Raw genomic sequence first — 18,644 nt, 5'->3', positions numbered from 1 at the left:
CCTATAACACTGTGTTTTTCATCAACAAAATAGGTGCTACGATAGCTTTAGCTAGTCTAGAATATAATCTATTATAATTACAGAAGGCTTACTACATGTACACCAGTCTATATAAACCTAGATTTCTTCAGCCTTCCATCCTTAAAAATTAACACAATAAATACGTACAGTTAAACTTGCCTGAGTCGAATAATTTCTAAGTCGATCTAATTTTATATGCCAAGTTGTTGTGTTTTCCATTAATTAACAATCTGTAAGTCAAAGTCGAACAATTTTTCAATGGCATTTTGGATTCGACTTAGGCAAGTTCAACTGTAAATTCATCCAACTATGCTAGTTGAATATAAAAAAAAAACACCCTATAGGCACATTTATACTGTATATAGCAATTATAAGCGTAATAAATTGAATACAAAAAAAAAAGAATTCAGCACTGTAAGCATATATAAGGTGATGATTATAATTTTGTTCTTGCCTTTGAAATTTTATATGAAAAAAATAATTTAAGTTAATATATTATAACAATCATTTTTCGACTTAAAAGAATTTAATACCAAGATACACCAAACCTAGTTCTTCACCCACCACAAAATGAGTTGTGTTCTGAACAAGAAAGACTATTATAAGCCATTTTCAATTAACATTTTTGTATATAATTGAATTTTTAATGTAGTCGCAGTAGGAATTTTTTTTTTTGTCATGACTAAAAACAGCTCCACAACCTAAGCCCCAAAAAGAGACTTGTTTATAAAGCATCATTCCATCCTGCAATTGGCAAGTTATATATTGTTGGATGTGCTGTGTTTAATTCAGATGTTTTCTCCCTGTTTTACAGATTTTACTATAAAACACATAATTGTATACCAGCCAATTGAAGGGACTATCCAAAGAATATAGAAAGAGTATTTATCTGTGTGTTATTTTAAAGAGGAAATAATTTTGTGATATTTTTTACTCAAAAGCTAAGAAATGATGAGAACCAGGTTTCACAGAAACTTCAGTATCTCAATTTTGCACATGGTGCAACACAACTTAATCTGTGGGTGGATGTTCACCTTTGACATCATGTTTTTGGAACAAAACAAATTACATGAATTAGTTTGAAGCCTAGTACTGCATCTAATACCCTGTATTTATAAGCCAAAGTTAAGTTTCAAAATTAATTCAAAATGCATGTTTTTCCCCCCAAGGCCAGTTTCAGGATGTCAAACCAAATAGCAGTAAAAAGTCAAAGCAGGCCTCTGTGCCGAAGTCTGTTATTTTAAATTTTGGAGACACTACTTTTAACTGACACAGAGATGCTTTCAAATAGAACAACCAATTATTTTTTTTACATTAACTACAATTCCATGAAAATATTATAAAGTGAAAATGAATTATAAATTTTGAACCTACAGGATTATGAGTCGCATTATTTACACAACTGCCCTCTTTTGATATCCAATCAGAAAGAAATATTTATCAAAGAAAATCTGCTAGATTATAATTATAATCCACTTGAAATAACTTAAATAAAACATCCTGCCCTTCTTTGGGTTTTTACTTGTATCTATGTGGACAGCATTGTACAGTATAACATACAAGTCAAAAAAGAGATTTTCTTGAAGATCCCAATAATACTTTTCCTGCATGACGAACGAAAGGGCATGTTTCATGATGAATTTTAGCCCATTTCAGTAGTGAGTGAAATTGAGTTTAGGCTTATACTAAAACAATATCCCAACAGACCAACCCTGATTTCCAATTATCACTGCGCTTGAGACAATTTTTTTAACCTGCGTGTCCACTGATAGGAATATTAGCATACTGTAGTGAGTAAAGTGGTTCTTAAGGAAACAATCTATAGTTTTATAAGTACTCTTAAGCAATATAAATTTAATCAATATAATAATTACACCCATTATATTTCATCTCACAGAGATCAAGAATAAAAACTATCAAAATAGATATCATAAAATCACAAGAAACTAGTTTTTAAAAGGCCAAATTAAAAAAAAATTTTATGTTTCTCAATCAGGTATTTTTGTTTAAGAAGCAGAGACCACTTTTTTTCATTGTTCTCTTCACAATTAAAACAACAGTACGACAATTTAGGGTTTTCAAAGGCTTATTTAAACAATTTTAAAGCCTACTAACATGTAAAAAATACAATTTTATTCTCTCCTCAAAATTGTGGTTTTTATCCCCGGGCACTGGACCTCACTGGCACCACCCCTGGATGACCACAATATAAATACTGTACCTAGGTTTATGCCAATAGACACTCAAATTCCTGCAAGACAGGCCGGATTAAATTCAATCAGTCTCCAGCAAAAGTGTTGTTGGTTAGGGTTAGCATTATGGTACCAGGATTTTATTCCTACCCAAAACACTAGCGATTCTTTTTGGGGTGTACTGACTTAATAAACATTAGGTGTGAGTAATCAACAATCGCGCTCAATTTTTCTCTGACAGATATTTTGTTGTTGTTGTAATAGTTATGGAAAGATCACATGATATGCTTTTCTATTTGTCTTCAGATCCATGAAAATCCAGACCAGAGTTCCAGAACATCTTTGAGTATGATTACAAAATATAAAATAGTTGTTTACCCCTCCCCAACCTTTCATCCAAACCACTATCTGCAAATGATATTGGCAAAATTACACAGCATGCAGACCATAGTGACAGTCTTGTAAGTAACCAAAAGACCAAACTTATTTACAATTTTTGTGACCTCTGACATATTTCAGTAGTACACCTTTTTGTACTTTTTTTTTTTTTAAATAACTCTATCTACAGGCTTCCGAAGGTCATTCCTTAACACCTTTTCAATTGTGTCCACCTGCACTCTTTGGAGATTCAGTCCACTAGAATATCCTCAGGACATCATGTATCGCCAAAAGTTTTGCAAGAGTTTGAACATCGCTCCACCCAGAGTAGATCATCCAAGTTACTGAATCTAGTGTCTACTATTGCATTAGTCAGTCTATAATATTTCTTTCTCTCACATAATGTAAAGTGTTTTAATATTTGTTGATGCCGAATATTCTGACACGGTGAAAGAATGGCAATTTTGGTAAGATGGAAATCGTTGTAAACAAACTGTTGTAGACAAAATGAGTTGGATCGTATTTTGTGTAGAAACTGGCAGCAAAGAACCTGTAAAGAAATATAACATTATCAGTAAAGATCTAACTTGGTGGTTAAGATACATATTCATTTAAAAAATACAATAAAGCAGGGGTAAAGTATAAAGTGTAACCTTTAACTCCTATCTAAACAAATTATACTCTTATGAACTAACATCAATGTTATAACAGTTACAGTAAAATAATAATATTAACAGCCATTTGTTCCCCCTTTTATTAAACTGAACCCCTATTACTGTACATTATTGTTTTGTAATAGTATTTGCTACAGTAGACGTCTTCATATTATCATATGCTGTCTGCTTTATTCTAGTGAAAATATAATGAACTTGAGCTCGAACTTAAACTTCCTCAATTAATTTATTATTTTTGTCAACAGACATGAACAATACCTATATTCTTTGCATACATTGTTAAATTGGCAAGTAATTAATTCAAGGATTTTCGTGGAAAAACGTCTGTAAACTGGCATGAACTACAGTAAACTGTTTCAATCAGTGTATCACTGCAAGTCTCAGACTGTAACATGTTCATACTACTACTTTATTATTATGGTTATAATTGTTTTTCTGAAGTCAGTTGACCGTTGTTATCACTATGCACATCAAAATACAATAAGATATGTTAACCCCTGATGTTATGTATGTTATTGGTATAATGTAAGGGGGAGGGGGGTGTATGTGGTGGGGCGTGAAGGTGAAGTGGTGAACTCAATTATTAAGTGGGGGGAGCTTCCTTGTGAAATAAGGTGATGAGGTGATTTTTATCTACTTGAGCATGATTTTTTTGCTTCAAACATTTTCAATGGGAGAGGACTAGGGGGTGTCAGTTTAGGCGATACATGCACACTCGCACCCTCCCCTAGATATGCCACTGAGTATAGTTTATAAACGTCATAATGTGATTTGTACCATGTATCTTAGCCTGATCAGAAATTTTATGAATAATGATATATTTACATAGTCAATGTACACATTATATGAACTTTTAAAATGGACTGTTGAAAGATATAATTTAAAGACGGATAGAAGGAAAGCAACCTCAAAGAAGAAATCATGTAATAATGTTAGATGATTTGAAGGAAACAGATGAGAAATATTCAGACTTGAAGAAAATAGTGTGACACAGTCAACAATGGAGGAACGTTTGAACCTGCCGGAAGGCAGAACCCCAAGGCTGATGATATGAATATTTGATAGTGGCAGATCCAGGGCTTGTAAAAGAGGAGCTCATCCCCACATGCAGCAGCCAAAAAACCTTTGACCAAGCATGATAGTTCAAAAATGGCTAAAATTAAAATCATTCAGTGAATTTAGCCTAGCTATAGAGCCAGTGTTCTCCCCAGGCCCTTGAAACATCATGGTACCATGATGCTTTTGGGACTTTCCCCATGATGCTTGACAGCTGGCCATGATGCTTGGAACATCTTTCATGAGGCTTATAAAGTAGTCTAAAAGTGCAATTTAGGACATTTCAATGCCTTCTAATTATTAAAAATACCTTGTGTCAATCCCAACTATGGTGGACTTCAACTCTTACCATGATGCTTGCCCATGATGCTAGGGAGAACACTGAGAGCCCTCACAAGAAAAGGGTCACCTCCTCCTAAACCCTTCCCGTTTCTCTGACAATACATCCTCCAGGGCCGGCGAAACGTTTTTTTAAGTGGGGGTGGGGGCTCACTAGTAAGATGAATGGAATATGAATCAGGGGGAATCTGGGTTCAAATTTATGGGGCGGGGTTAAAAATTTTTCCCAAAAACCCTAAAAAGGAAGTGGGGTCCTGGTTCCCCAGTTTCGATGGCCATGTCCTCTACTGGTGCTTCACTACCAACCCTCATCCCAGCAGGAACATTCTGAATCCTCCACTGTTTAAACACCAATAAAACTTTCTGGAGTGGCAATCAAACTTAATAACTGACCAATCAGAACAAAGCCTGGAATATGGGCTTGTGCAGTCCCACAAACGCATGTATTTACGTACGTTTATTCTGTCCTTGTGAGGTACCTGACCTTCGCCATAATATCCATGGGGAAGCACTTAGCGGAAAGAAAGGTTCATTGACCGGGCAAGTAAGTCTTTTATTTATTTATTTTATTTATTTTTATCTTTATTTATTCAAAACAATCTCACTTCAAAGGGCAGATGACAGTTAGTTGGTACTTCTGGTAGACAATGAATCTAATAATACAGTACAATGGTTGGTTGTATAAATCTTATGAGATTTGCTACCCCCTTATTATTATTTGACTAGGTCTATTAGATCGAACCGCTTTCTTGAAGTTCAATTCCTACAATTGTTAACTTGTTTAATGAGCAACATTATTTATTTGATGTTGCTTACTAAGCAAGTAACATTAACATTTAATTTTATTTTTTAATTTTTTAAATTTTTGTTAGACCATAATCATAATTATTTCTTGAATGCAGTTTTTCTATGGGTGGTTGTTATGTGCAATAATTGTTGTGTTCCTAACTTTATTAATTTATTTTTTGATTTTGTAATGTTAGATATAATTCAATAATTAGTAATAATTCAAATTTATATATATTTATATTATGCTATACCGTATTTAGTTATCATTAATGAAATTTTTAGGTATTATAATTGAGTCTAGTAGTATATGTTTTGTCCTTTCTTGTTGCAATTTTGCATATAATATTTTTAATATTCTTACTGCATATTTTTATAAATACATTCATTTCAGCCTTTGGCTGCTGTTTGCATATTTTTCTATACCTGAATAAATAGCCTTTGGCTGCCGTTTGTATATTTTGCTATACCTGAATAAATAGCCTTTGGCTGCCCTTGTATATTTTTCTATATCTAAATAAATGAATAAAAAAGCTCTCAGTGAATATATGAATTTTCTGAATTTTTAACACTATATTGTTCCATGTTGCACACTGGGAAATGACATTTTCTAAATGCTAATAATTAATTGTAATAAATTACTCACAGCACCATGGGTACAATGGTGAAAAATTTCCTTGTTGCTGTAAACTGTTCTTCTCCATCAATTTGTTCCCACACTGTTAGGTATCTTGATTTTCCTTGATCTTCAAATAAGATTGAGCCCTTGAAATAATGAAACGAGATGTAGTTCAGCTGCAAAAGAAAAGTAGCAGAATAATTAATAAAAATACAACAGAACAATTTGACTAAATAAAACACAACAATCCGACAAAAAAATGCAAATTCGACTAAGCAGTGCAAGCCATAAGAGATAGTTGCAATCAACCAGTGCATAACTGAATAAGTATCTTTACTTTCTAATGTTTATATACTGCAGGTTATATTATATATTTTTATACTACTAAACAATTTTATCTTGCATTTTGATACCATTTAACTATATTTTATAAGTTTATTTATGTGTATGTTGAACCTTGGAAAAAGAATTTCATGCAAATATTTTAAGTGACAATAAATAGAATCTTGAACTTGAACAATAGCAACAGTAGCTGCAGCAATCTAGCACGAGCAGCAACAATAACAATAACATCAAAAAACACATCATATCATATACAAACAAGTAAAAGTATGAAGGAAAATGTACCTAAACTGTCATTGATTTTATTTACTACTAGTAGCTGACACCTATTATAAGTTTACAAGAGAAAAGTTACAAATATTAAAACAAATATTGATATATTATTCAACAATCATATGATTGTTGAATAATATATCAATCAATATTGGACCCGCTTCATGTAGTTGACTCTAAAAAGTGTGGATCTGTCATCAGTTGTCATTTTCATTTTTCATAGTTTTATAATGCTTTTGGATTCTTTCAAGCAAGTTATCATGAATGAATATTTATTAGGCTTTCATAGTGATTTTCAGAAATAAGTATATGCAGGGTTCCCATTTTATGGGGTAAAATGTCAATTAGTTTCAGGGAGGACGTGGAGGCTCAAGTGTGGAGGTTCAGACAGCCCTAATCATCATAACATGAAAATTTCACATTGCAAGTTTTGAAAGTGTATTTGGATTGATCTCTCAAAAAGTGTTTTTGGTCACAAATTGATGCAGTACTGTATGTATTTTGTTTTATAAACTTGCTTCATTATGGACTGTTCCATTATTTTCCAAAAGAAAGTGCATTAAACCCTCCATGATTAAACCAGATCTTCCTGAAAAAGTTTCTTCCAAAATTAAGACTCCTAGCAAGTAGAAACAGTTTAAAATCTATAGTAGTACTCAGTATATTATTTTATAAATGGTATGGATCTGTACCACCCAACATACTGCATAACTGACAATAATTTATTGGCACCTGGGCAAAAGTTGAGATTGGAAATAAACAAAGCTTTCATTAAACCTGTCTTGGAAAAATCAAGAGATAATTACATAATCACAAACATACTTTACTTTATCTACCCAACCATGCAACCACTTTACACTATCAATATCAATCAATTGTGTGACTGTGTCACTGTCAGTCATCCTTTGGATCTAATTATTCTATCACACAATATACTTGACAGGCTTTCATTCATGCCAATGCAATGTTAATGTTGTAGTTCATTCTACATTAAAATTCTGTCATTATTTACTGCTATTTCTACATTGTTGAATGAAAATAAATATAAACTATTCCCTATAAAAAAAAACACACGCCGCAACATCTTTAACTTATGACTTGTTATTCAAACTTATAAATTATCATATTCTTGAGGATGACCTACCATTTTCAATGCAATTCCTTTATGGTATGACACATAGATATAAAAATAATAACTGGTGTAACAATAGCCATGAATTTATTTACATTGCGGTCACAGGATTCAAATGATAAAAAGGCATTTTATACAGGAGTGCTTCACATTAGAAATGTGGAAAGTATAAAATTCATAAACCAGTGTAATATTTAAAATAAAATATAGTACTTCAAGAATGAATTTTTTTTAAAATTATTATTATACTTGAATATATTTAAAATTCAACATTCATGTAAGCCTGTCCAATAAGGCAATTTACTTAATATTATGTTTTGTTTAATATTTTGTGATGTAGTTACTATCTTTGTTTATTGCATTTGCTCTGATACAGTATGCTTCCACTTTCATTTTGTTCCACTCAACATGTCTTCTAACCATCTTAAAAATCACAACAGAAAAATTGTTCATGACGCTAAATAGAAGAAGATACTGTGTGGATTGCATGTTGCATGTTTAGCCAAGTACACAATCCCATCTTTAGTATCAAAGTCCCGTCATTAATTATTTATTTTGAGTACACATATGGTTAACACTACATCACTCAAAAAAAGAATGGAAGGTTCTTTACATTAAACAGGCATGGAAGGAAAGACATGGCACTTTACAACAAAAAGCATAATTACTGACAGTGTGAAAATATTCAATCATATTTGTATGTGTTCGATTGAAGGTGTATTCTTTACTCTTGGCTTGAAAGTAATATTATATTACAAGATAAGTGTCCTTGGAAACTATTTATAACTGTCTTTCATCGCTATTACATACCACCAGCAAAATGACCTAACTGAATTTACTGGCTACAACCATTGTTGTAGCCAGTCTTATTTCCAACATATGTAAAAAAAAAAACAATGTCAGAGTTCATAGTTCATTTGTATAGTGCAGTGATATCATCTCTGACCAAATCATGTCTATTTTACACTGACAGATTTACAGTAAATAGAAATACAGCAATGGGAATTATACTAATAGACACTTTCTCTTTATTTTCTGTTGCTTAAATTTTTAAAATATTATGCTTTACTTGATAATTTGGTAAAGCTGCCATTTTCAACTGAGTGGACTTCAAATTCTACTTAATCTAAAAACAATTCTGAACACAAATAACGACAGCAAACACACCGGCATTAACTTTTAATTTAAAGTTCATTTAAATACTGTACTGACACCATAAAAGGGCCAAAATCAATTATTGTTACCTATTATTACTAGGTAAATTTAATATTTTATGCAATTATCAATTACAGTTATTCTCCACTTTGAGAGTCAAATTTTAATCACTGTAGCATACAGAAATCTGTTTTTCGGCCCATGGACAGAATGAAAACTAATCACTGATAAATAAATAATATTGCAAATACATACCACTGCATGAACTGCGACTGTCAAGGTCCATGCTGTTCCTGAACTGAGAAACGGCATAATGAGAAACATGAGGTGTAAAGCGTACACACCAACAGCATAGGAGAACCACAGACCACGGTTATTCAGCCAATCCATACTGGGCTTCTGGGTAATATCGTTTTGTGCCATATATTCAGAGTTATTCTTGGTTTTCTAAATTTGTTACCAACTTTACAGTGGTCTATTGTCCTATAATATAAAAGAGCATTGTTAGACAACTTTTTTTAGGGAATTAATAAAATAAAAGCTTGTCTTTTTACTTAACCAGAAATATGGTATTTTCCCATTGACCTGACCTATCAAACGTACAATAAAGTGGTGTTTGGATTGGCATTTATCACATTGACCATGTATTGATCAGCTCGAACAAAAACAATCCAGTGCAAACAGGCTGTGTAACTGGCATGTGGTAAATTTAACTGAGTGAATAGGGCCCAGAAAGAAGAATGTGCAGTCCTGTATCTTCCTTACAATGTGCAGTCATCCATCATCCTCTGTATAGTCCTTCATCTTCTTTCCTATGTGCAGTCATTCATCTTCCTACAGTATGTGCAGTCATCCATCATCCTCTGCACAGTCCATCTTCTTTCCTATGTGCAGTCCTTCATCTTCCTTCCTACAGTATGTGCAGACCTTCATCTTCCTTCCTACAGTATGTGCAGACCTTCATCTTCCTTCCTACAGTATGTGCAGACCTTAGAAATCTGTTTTTCGGCCCATGGACAGAATGAAAACTAATCACTGATAAATAAATAATATTGCAAATACATACCACTGCATGAACTGCGACTGTCAAGGTCCATGCTGTTCCTGAACTGAGAAACGGCATAATGAGAAACATGAGGTGTAAAGCGTACACACCAACAGCATAGGAGAACCACAGACCACGGTTATTCAGCCAATCCATACTGGGCTTCTGGGTAATATCGTTTTGTGCCATATATTCAGAGTTATTCTTGGTTTTCTAAATTTGTTACCAACTTTACAGTGGTCTATTGTCCTATAATATGAAAGAGCATTGTTAGACAACTTTATTTAGGGAATTAATAAAATAAAAGCTTGTCTTTTTACTTAACCAGAAATATGGTATTTTCCCATTGACCTGACCTATCAAACGTACAATAAAGTGGTGTTTGGATTGGCATTTATCACATTGACCATGTATTGATCAGCTCGAACAAAAACAATCCAGTGCAAACAGGCTGTGTAACTGGCATGTGGTAAATTTAACTGAGTGAATAGGGCCCAGAAAGAAGAATGTGCAGTCCTGTATCTTCCTTACAATGTGCAGTCATCCATCATCCTCTGTATAGTCCTTCATCTTCTTTCCTATGTGCAGTCCTTCATCTTCCTACAGTATGTGCAGTCATCCATCATCCTCTGCACAGTCCATCTTCCTTCCTATGTGCAGTCCTTCATCTTCCTTCCTACAGTATGTGCAGACCTTCATCTTCCTTCCTACAGTATGTGCAGATCTTCATCTTCTTTCATCTGTGCAGTCCTTCATCTTCTTTCCTCTGTGCAGTCCTTCATCTTCCTTCCTCTGTGCAGTCCTTCATCTTCCTTCCTCTGTGCAGTCCTTCATCTTCTTTCCCTTTGTGCAGACCTTCATCTTCCATCCTACAGTATGTGCAGACCTTCATCTTCTTTCATCTGTGCAGTCCTTCATCTTCTTTCCTCTGTGCAGTCCTTCATCTTCTTTCCTCTGTGCAGTCCTTCATCTTCTTTCTTCTGTGCAGTCCTTCATCTTCTTTCCTCTGTGCAGTCCTTCATCTTCTTTCCTCTGTGCAGTCCTTCATCATCTTTCCTCTGTGCAGTCCTTCATCTTCTTTCCTCTGTGCAGTCCTTCATCTTCTTTCCTCTGTGCAGTCCTTCATCTTCTTTCCTCTGCACAGTGCTTCATCTTTTCTTTCCTCTGTGCAGACCTTCATCTTCCATCCTACAGTATGTGCAGACCTTCATCTTCTTTCATCTGTGCAGTCCTTCATCTTCTTTGCTCTGTGCAGTCCTTCATCTTCTTTCCTCTGTGCAGTCCTTCATCTTCATTTCTCTGTGCATTCCTTCATTTTCTTTTCTCTGTGCAGTCCTTCATCTTCTTTCCTCTTTGCAGTCCTTCATCTTCTTTTCTCTGTGCAGTCCATCTTATTTTCTCTGTGCAATCCTTCATACCTTAACATCATTGTGTATGCATAGTCTTCATCTTCTTTCCTCTGCGCAGTCCTTCACCTTTCTGTGTAAAATCCCCTATCTTGTTTGAAATCCTTCATCTTCATGTATGCAGTCTTACATCATCTTGTGTGCAGTCCTTCATCTTTCTGTGAGCAATCCTCCATCATCCTCTTTTCTGTGTGTAGTCAATTAATCAATCAATCAATAGCAGTCTCTATGCACTAATAAAAAAAGACCAATGAAGTGAAGCAAGCAAGCGAAGTGGGTGTGAGACCAAGTGCCATTAGGGTAGAGTCAGTGAGTGTGCTGATCTTCCACTTTTTGTTGTGCAGTCTTTCATCTTCCTGCCTGCAGTTATTTATCTGTGCTTGTCCCAAGTTATCTTATGCATTATCCGCGCAGTTGAAATACTTTACAGTACGGCTGTACTACTAGGCCTAGATAGGAGTAGTAAAGTCTACTCCTGTATACAGTTGGTTAACTAAGGCTTGGGAAACCAAGTGTTGAACACAATTATTGTTTGGTAAATTTTTGTTAACTGTAGGCCTAGGCTAGGTCTTTTTTAGGCCTAGGATAGCCTAGGCCCTATAGGTTATATTTTATAGGCCTACACTAAAATCTTAGCTTTTAGCAATTTAGTGTTACAATTATAATAGGCCTAGTTAGGAAGGCTAGGCCTAGGCCAGCCTAGCTAGGCTAGATTACCCGAGCCGAGGCTTAACGGAAGGACGAAGAAGAAGCGAAGGTCACACACAATCACTTCAGATTGATGACAGCTTCGGTTAACTTTCTACATGCTACACCTAGCTAGGCATAATGATAGACCTAGGATGTGTAGGCCTAGGCTAGGCTAGGGAGTATGCTGCTAACTAATGCTATCTCGGCTTCTAGCTAGGGCCGACTAGGCCTAGGTCTAGTTAGGCCGGGTGGTAGTGAACACGCACACGCAAGCGTTGCCAAAAGGTTGAACATAAAATGACTTCCGGAAGTTAGTGCAAACACATTTTAATAATACTCTCCATGAAGGAACACCACTAATAAAGACCATACATAAGCGATATCAGTTGGGTAAAAAGAGACTTTTTACCACTTAGGCCTACCTAGGAAACGTTATCTTTAAAGTCCTATTTACCTTTCGTCCCCGGTATAAATACTGAGTGCCGTATCAACGATCACATCGAAAAGTAGATTTTAATTCGTTCCATCACATATCATCCGTCAACTCTCGTCAATTTGCGTCAACAGCGTCAAATTGACGCCATCTCAAGTCAATGTAACCCATAGAGCTATTAAACAACTAGAGTGCTGACAAGATGGCGCAGCAATGCAGAGTTATGTATGTACACCATCCAAGATGGCCGTCGTAGTAAAGCGCCACCTTCAGGCTTAGTATACATATTATATATTAATAAGCCCTCTGACTGACTATTATTTCATTAATGATAATGAGTAATGGTAATAACAAATTATTAAACTATTGTAGCCAAAACCAGGCCAAGTGGAGCATCTTATTCAAAAATAAAGAACCAAGGAATTAAAATTAAAATCGTGTACATTACACCCAAACACCGCAACGCTCGAGTTTCAAACATACGGGTAACTAGCTGTATTGAACTTGCTGAGTAAATTGAGGGCGCAATTGCAAACGATGGTGCTTAGCGAAATTTGATTGGCTAAATTTATGGCAGCCATCTTGGATGGTACACACACACACACACACACACACACACACAGACACACAGACACAGTTCTGCGTATTTCGAACATCGAATACATTTCGGTTAGCGCTCTAGTATTCTTATTATGTTTCTATGATGTAACCTGAGACAACTGGATGTATATACGTCAACTCGCGCGTCAACAGTTCACCCCGTGAACACACTTCTCAACAAACGTCAACATCCGTCAACTCACGTCAACCTTCCATCAGTACCGGTACCGGTACCTGTACAGTTTTACTAATACGGTACGGTAAAATCATTTTGTAAACCTTTTCCAGTGGATAAAAGCGCTAGGAAAATGTAAAAAGGAATGAAAACAAGTAGGTTTTCTTATTCTTTTTAAATCTTGAACAGATAAAGAGTTCCTTCATACCAGTGGCGTATACAAGGGGCCCCCACAAAAAGCTTGCCCCCCCCCCCTCTCCTTTGAAAACATAGACACCTCTAATCAGGGGACACTTTTCCATGAACAAGACAAACTATATACAATAAGTGTGTTCACATAAATTATTCTAAAACTGTTGGTATGATTCGATGCCTCGAAAGGTCTAGCACAGTAATTTTCCTGGTGCATGCAGAATTGTTGATGTAAGCCTATTTAAAATAAAACTCTATATTGTTAAAACAATCCGGTAATTTTAATTAAGGCAAAAAATCGTAATCGACAATAAAAGTTTCGTTTTGTTTATTATGGTATTATCTCACTTCTTAAATACTGCGTTCAAGAGATATACTTTAACATATCTGTCACGATTAACGTGTATTCTGGAATCTAAGAAGCAATATTTTTCAGTGGGCGTGGCCACCGAAAATAAATTCCACTCCCCCCTCATATTTTGGTCGGTTCGGTTTGGTTGGTTCAGTTTTGATGCATGAATCCCGTTCTTGTTTTATTGCTACCCTAATGGTGCATCATCTTGGATTTAGTACTACATTATTTAAAATCTAAAAATGTGTACTGTATGGCCATATAGCCGAGTTATTTTCTTTTTTAGTCAACAAAAATTAAACTGATAGGCATATTCCAATTTGAAGGGGTCCTTTGTAATTGACAACTAAACTTGTCCCCAACTTTCTCGGCCCGTGGGCCCATGACTCGTCGTTACGCTTCCTGAATTTCCGGTTGATGGGATGGATGGAGAGTGTGTCACAAAGACAGAGCTTTCTTAAAGATAACTAAGAAAAGTATTAGAGATAAGAAAAGTATTAGAAAGTTTGTTTCTTTCACACCTTAGAAGGTTTTTTCGTTACTCACCTACACTCGGCTAACATCACATCAATTTTCATCTACTACCTGAAGGCCAAGTGTCAGCTTGGCCACTTTGAGCAATACTTCAAATGTTTATTTTTAAATTTGTCATAATTTACTTGCCAATTGAACTCAGTTTGCCAAGACAAAACTTCAAAAAAATTGGCCGACGATCATTGATAGGCGACGGCTCTCTTAAAGCCTTCAACCCCGCCGCGCCACACCTCAACAGTGGATTAGCAAGAGGTTTTGGCACCCGGGGGAAAAGATTAGAAAATTGCACCCCCCGCCCCCTTCTCTCAATTATGATTATAATATTGTGAAATAAATTGATATTGGTTGTACAGGCTTTAAGCATCCGTACGGTACCGTACGTCCGTATCAACACTGTAAAAATAAGCACTGTTCTAGCTCTCATAGGTTCTTTCTTACCAGGGGTGGCGTCAGGATTTACCCGACGAGGGGGAAGGGCGATTCCCCCAACGAGGGGGAAGATTTCCCTGACGAGAGCAATGTGGGCGTGGTCGAGCGTCGCTTAAAATGTTCCGAAAATGGTCTAGGGAGGCTAAGCCCCCGAAAATGGTTGACATGGGTTTCAAAGGCTTATTTAATCGATTTTAGTCTCCTATATGTACAAAATACATAGGCCTATAATTTTTCTTTTCTCCCCGACGAATTATGGTTTTTCTCTCCGCCGGGCGGGTTCAGGTGGGGGTGGGGTGAAGGAGCTATATTCATGCCTGACGACATACATCAATTTCGTCGTGCTTTTCTAAAAAGTGGTTATTTTTTACTCTCATTCTCCCATTTCAGCGCCCCCAAACCTGGCGCCCGGGGCACGTACCCCCGTTACCCCTCCCCTTCCCTAGCTATTAGCTACGCCACTGTACCTCAAACAGTCTGACATTGTATTTAATTGAAATAGAGTACCGGGTAGGCTGCAAGAAGATAAGAGTTCTGCAGTGTCTTGTTTCTCACATTTCCGTTTTTCTCACAGACCATTTTCCCCTTCATTTCTACAATTCTAAAGTTACCAAATTCAATTCAATTCATATACTTATTTGAAATTTCAAACCTATAAAATAGAAAAACGAAACAAAATAAAAATATAGTAGGCCTATAATTTAATAATATAAAATAAAGTATAGAGATAGAGAATGCAAACATAGTTTCTAATCCATTTAGAAATCATTTTACTCAAAAGCCGTGTATTGGAAATATTTATTCAAACTTATATAGTTTGAATAAATATTTATTCAAACTACATAAGACTATGTATACCTATTCAGTTTGGCAGATCACATCAAGGGAGGATGGAGGCTTATCTGTGACTTTACAAGCTTTGTTCAGAACATATCGAAAGTTATCACTAGAGTCCTTCTCTGTAAGACTATTAAACCAAGTGACACACCCAAAACTGATTTCATAATATATTCAAGATTTTCCTGTGTATATAAGCATGGAGGAATTAGTTTAGAAAGCGCCCGCTTGAGATTTGGTAAAACTTATTATTGATCAGGGTATTATTCTACACGTCATTGTCTTACTGTATCTTGCGGAGGGCCGGAGTCAAGATCATTGGCAACCACATTATGTTATAAATAAAAAGGTTTCTGATAATTTAATTTAAATGTATTTCCTGTTCAGACATTAACAATGTGACAGTGTAATACTATTTCAAGAGAATAAACCTTTAGTTTATTCTCTTGAATAAAAAAACTGATAAAGAGATTAAGGTGAGGGAACACCCCCAAAATTGTCCTCCTTCGACCAAACTCCCCGACCGGGTGGGGTGGGGGGGGGGGGAGTAATGAGGGAGCGAAGTCTAAGTTGGTGGTGGGGAATCGATGATTATGTGAGAGGGCGTTAGCCGGCTAAAAATAAAATGTGACATGAGTTAATTTCTATCTATATTATGAGTGTATTTTTTTTTTACTATGACCGTCGACACAAAATATATGATTGGACACAACACAACTGATTCTCCCTATGTGTTATACTTAAGTTTAAGAGTTTGCAGCAGCAACTAGCGTTATCATTTATATGGAGCAGAAAGTTGTTAATTAGCTAATTAGGAAAGATTTGGTATTATATTTATTGCCACTGTATAATTTAAGTTTAGTTTTTATTGATTTTACATCGCCTTTAATCAATTGCTTAGGAAAGGTTCATGTGTGATTTTGAAGGTTTCATTTCCGATGCGTACGAATGAGTTTTATATGTGTATTTTATTAGTGTTATATGGAAAATGTGGTGAAATGCGCCTGGCTGGTCCCTAAGTATTGCATATTGCAGAGGTTCACTTCGCATGATATTTGCCGCTTCTGCTTGTTTAGGAAAGACAGTTTTCTCCAGGGGTTTGTTATAGCATGGCTTCAGTCGGCTTGTCTCATCAGTCGTTGACTCGTTTTGATGTATTTCTGCTAAATCCATTTATTGTATCTAGCAACAAGCAATTTGTAACGTACCATGTCTCCGAACATGTGCCAATATATTAGTACAGTATTTGTCTTTGAACTTGATTCCATGCTAAACCCTGAACTAATAGTACCGGTACGGTGTTTTTTTGAATGAAGTGGAGTGCTAGAAAACTCAGTGAGGTACATTCCATGTACACTCACATTCATTTTAGGGAAGCAAAAATATTAGCACAACTACATTATATTCAACCTGTAGTAAAACATATTTCAATAAATGTATTCTATGTTTCTGGCCAACATTTAATTTAATTTTTTTCAATAGGCCATATAATGATATATTTATTGCATCGCTTATCCAATTATTTAGGCCTATTTACGACAATTAGTCATCGGTTTTTGTGAAATGATACTATTATTTTTAGCATTGCTGTTTATATGTTTCACAAATTTAATTTGATTGGATTATGTCTAACATTGCGATGTTGCTGTTATGAAAATTTTACCTCTCGTGGACCGCCGGGTAGGTAGGTAGGCCTTGTTAGTTGTTTCACAGTTTCAGGACACTGGGCCGACGACAGGTAAATTGATCACCCGTGGACGTTAATAGATGAGTATCATCAAGCAACAATCAAAGAACCATCTTTCAGTTTTAAAATTTTCTGAGAATGACTTGAAAATTTAATCATTTAGCTGATTTTAGATAAGTCATGTGCATATTATGAGACCCTTTTCCTGAGTATTCTCTAGAGGCTCATAAAATTATTATTAGCTGTTTGTTCCGATCTTGTCTCAGACGTTGGATAATATTTACGTGTTAAATCGAACATCAAACTATTTCGTAGCATAACACATAATTTAAATAAGCCTATATTGAAGATAATAATAATAATGATAATAATAATAATAATAATATGTACTGTTTGTAACTTTTTTGTAGTTCTGTGTTTTGCTGTTGTTTTATATATTATCAGTGTGTACAACACCGAATTGAACTAAAACAAAATTATTTACTACATTATATTATAGGCTTGCTGTGTTTTAATTCCAATTATTATTGACATCTCTCGAACAAACGTTCTTTTTAAAATAACAAGTGTATTTATTATATTATATTACACTGCACGGGAAATAATTAATCCACTTGTAGCCAGACACACGCCTTCTTATCTATCATATACTGTCTGGAAACTTAAGTTGCTATCGGGTTTTCCGTCATACAATTACTAGATGTTGACGTATAAAATATAGGCTTACGTGTGTTAAAAGCAAATATGTTTCACGTATACAAAAGATTAGAAATAAAACAACATGTTACTTTTAAATACTAACACAAATGTTAATAATTACACAAATATATTTACTTTTGCTTGCACTTAATAACAAGCATTCCGAATGATTCGCATCATTGAAGTAAAATTTAACGAGCATAGTGTACGTTCTTATATCTCACAAGGAGTTATCAAAACTTAGCTAAAGATGATTAACAATAAAACCAATATATATTCAATATCATATATATATGTATATATATATATATAGGAGCTTAGAAGTATCCATAGGGGGAAACTAAAACAATGAAGTGGTTAAAAACAGTACCATAAGGCGAAAGTAGTGTCGCTAAGGGGAAACTAAAGCGACGTTAAGGGGAAATCATAGACAAAAGAGTTTCCCCTTAAGAGCCGAATAAAGGTATGTGTATATATATATATATATATGTATGTATGTATATGTGTGTGTGTGGGTGTGTGTGTGTGTGTGTGTGTGTGTGTGTGGGTGAAATAAAATAAGATAATGTGTGTGTGTGTGTGTGTGTGTGTGTGTGGG

General features: G+C 35.1%; 1 protein-coding gene across 3 annotated transcripts; it reads right to left on the bottom strand.

Annotated features, from left to right (window-relative positions):
- Positions 1-307: 307 nt before the first annotated feature.
- LOC117113723 (ORM1-like protein 1) lies at positions 308-12,750 on the bottom strand. 3 transcript variants are annotated; one of them, XM_033257156.1, is made up of 4 exons: positions 12,531-12,750; positions 10,034-10,261; positions 6,093-6,241; positions 308-3,141 (listed from the first exon to the last, which is right to left on the bottom strand). In XM_033257156.1, exons 2-4 carry the CDS (start codon positions 10,199-10,201, stop codon positions 3,006-3,008), a joined length of 453 nt encoding a protein of 150 aa, XP_033113047.1. In that variant the 5' UTR covers positions 10,202-10,261; positions 12,531-12,750; the 3' UTR covers positions 308-3,005. The 3 variants fall into 3 exon arrangements, with proteins under 3 accessions (XP_033113047.1, XP_033113046.1, XP_033113045.1); XM_033257155.1 differs by having other exon boundaries at positions 12,563-12,749; XM_033257154.1 differs by lacking the exons at positions 10,034-10,261; positions 12,531-12,750 and adding an exon at positions 9,223-9,483.
- Between the last annotated feature and the right edge of the window lie 5,894 nt (positions 12,751-18,644).

Source organism: Anneissia japonica, unplaced genomic scaffold (genome assembly GCF_011630105.1).
Source record: "Anneissia japonica isolate Jap-2015-1 unplaced genomic scaffold, ASM1163010v1 scaffold718_len1063573_cov188, whole genome shotgun sequence".
NCBI classification, from domain to species: Eukaryota; Metazoa; Echinodermata; class Crinoidea; order Comatulida; family Comatulidae; genus Anneissia; species Anneissia japonica.
The sequence above is the reverse complement of the archived record's forward strand: the minus strand, read 5'-3'. Positions and strand labels throughout refer to the sequence as shown.

Bases quoted from the DNA above. Each gene is read 5' to 3' on its own strand.
- LOC117113723 (XM_033257156.1), bottom strand. From the start codon at position 10,201: ATGGCACAAAACGATATTACCCAGAAGCCCAGTATGGATTGGCTGAAT. The intron at 6,242-10,033 runs GTATGTATTTGC...TTTCTTTTGCAG, and splicing joins CAGTCGCAGTTCATGCAGTG to CTGAACTACATCTCGTTTCA. The intron at 3,142-6,092 runs GTGAGTAATTTA...ATTTCTTTACAG, and splicing joins ACCATTGTACCCATGGTGCT to GTTCTTTGCTGCCAGTTTCT.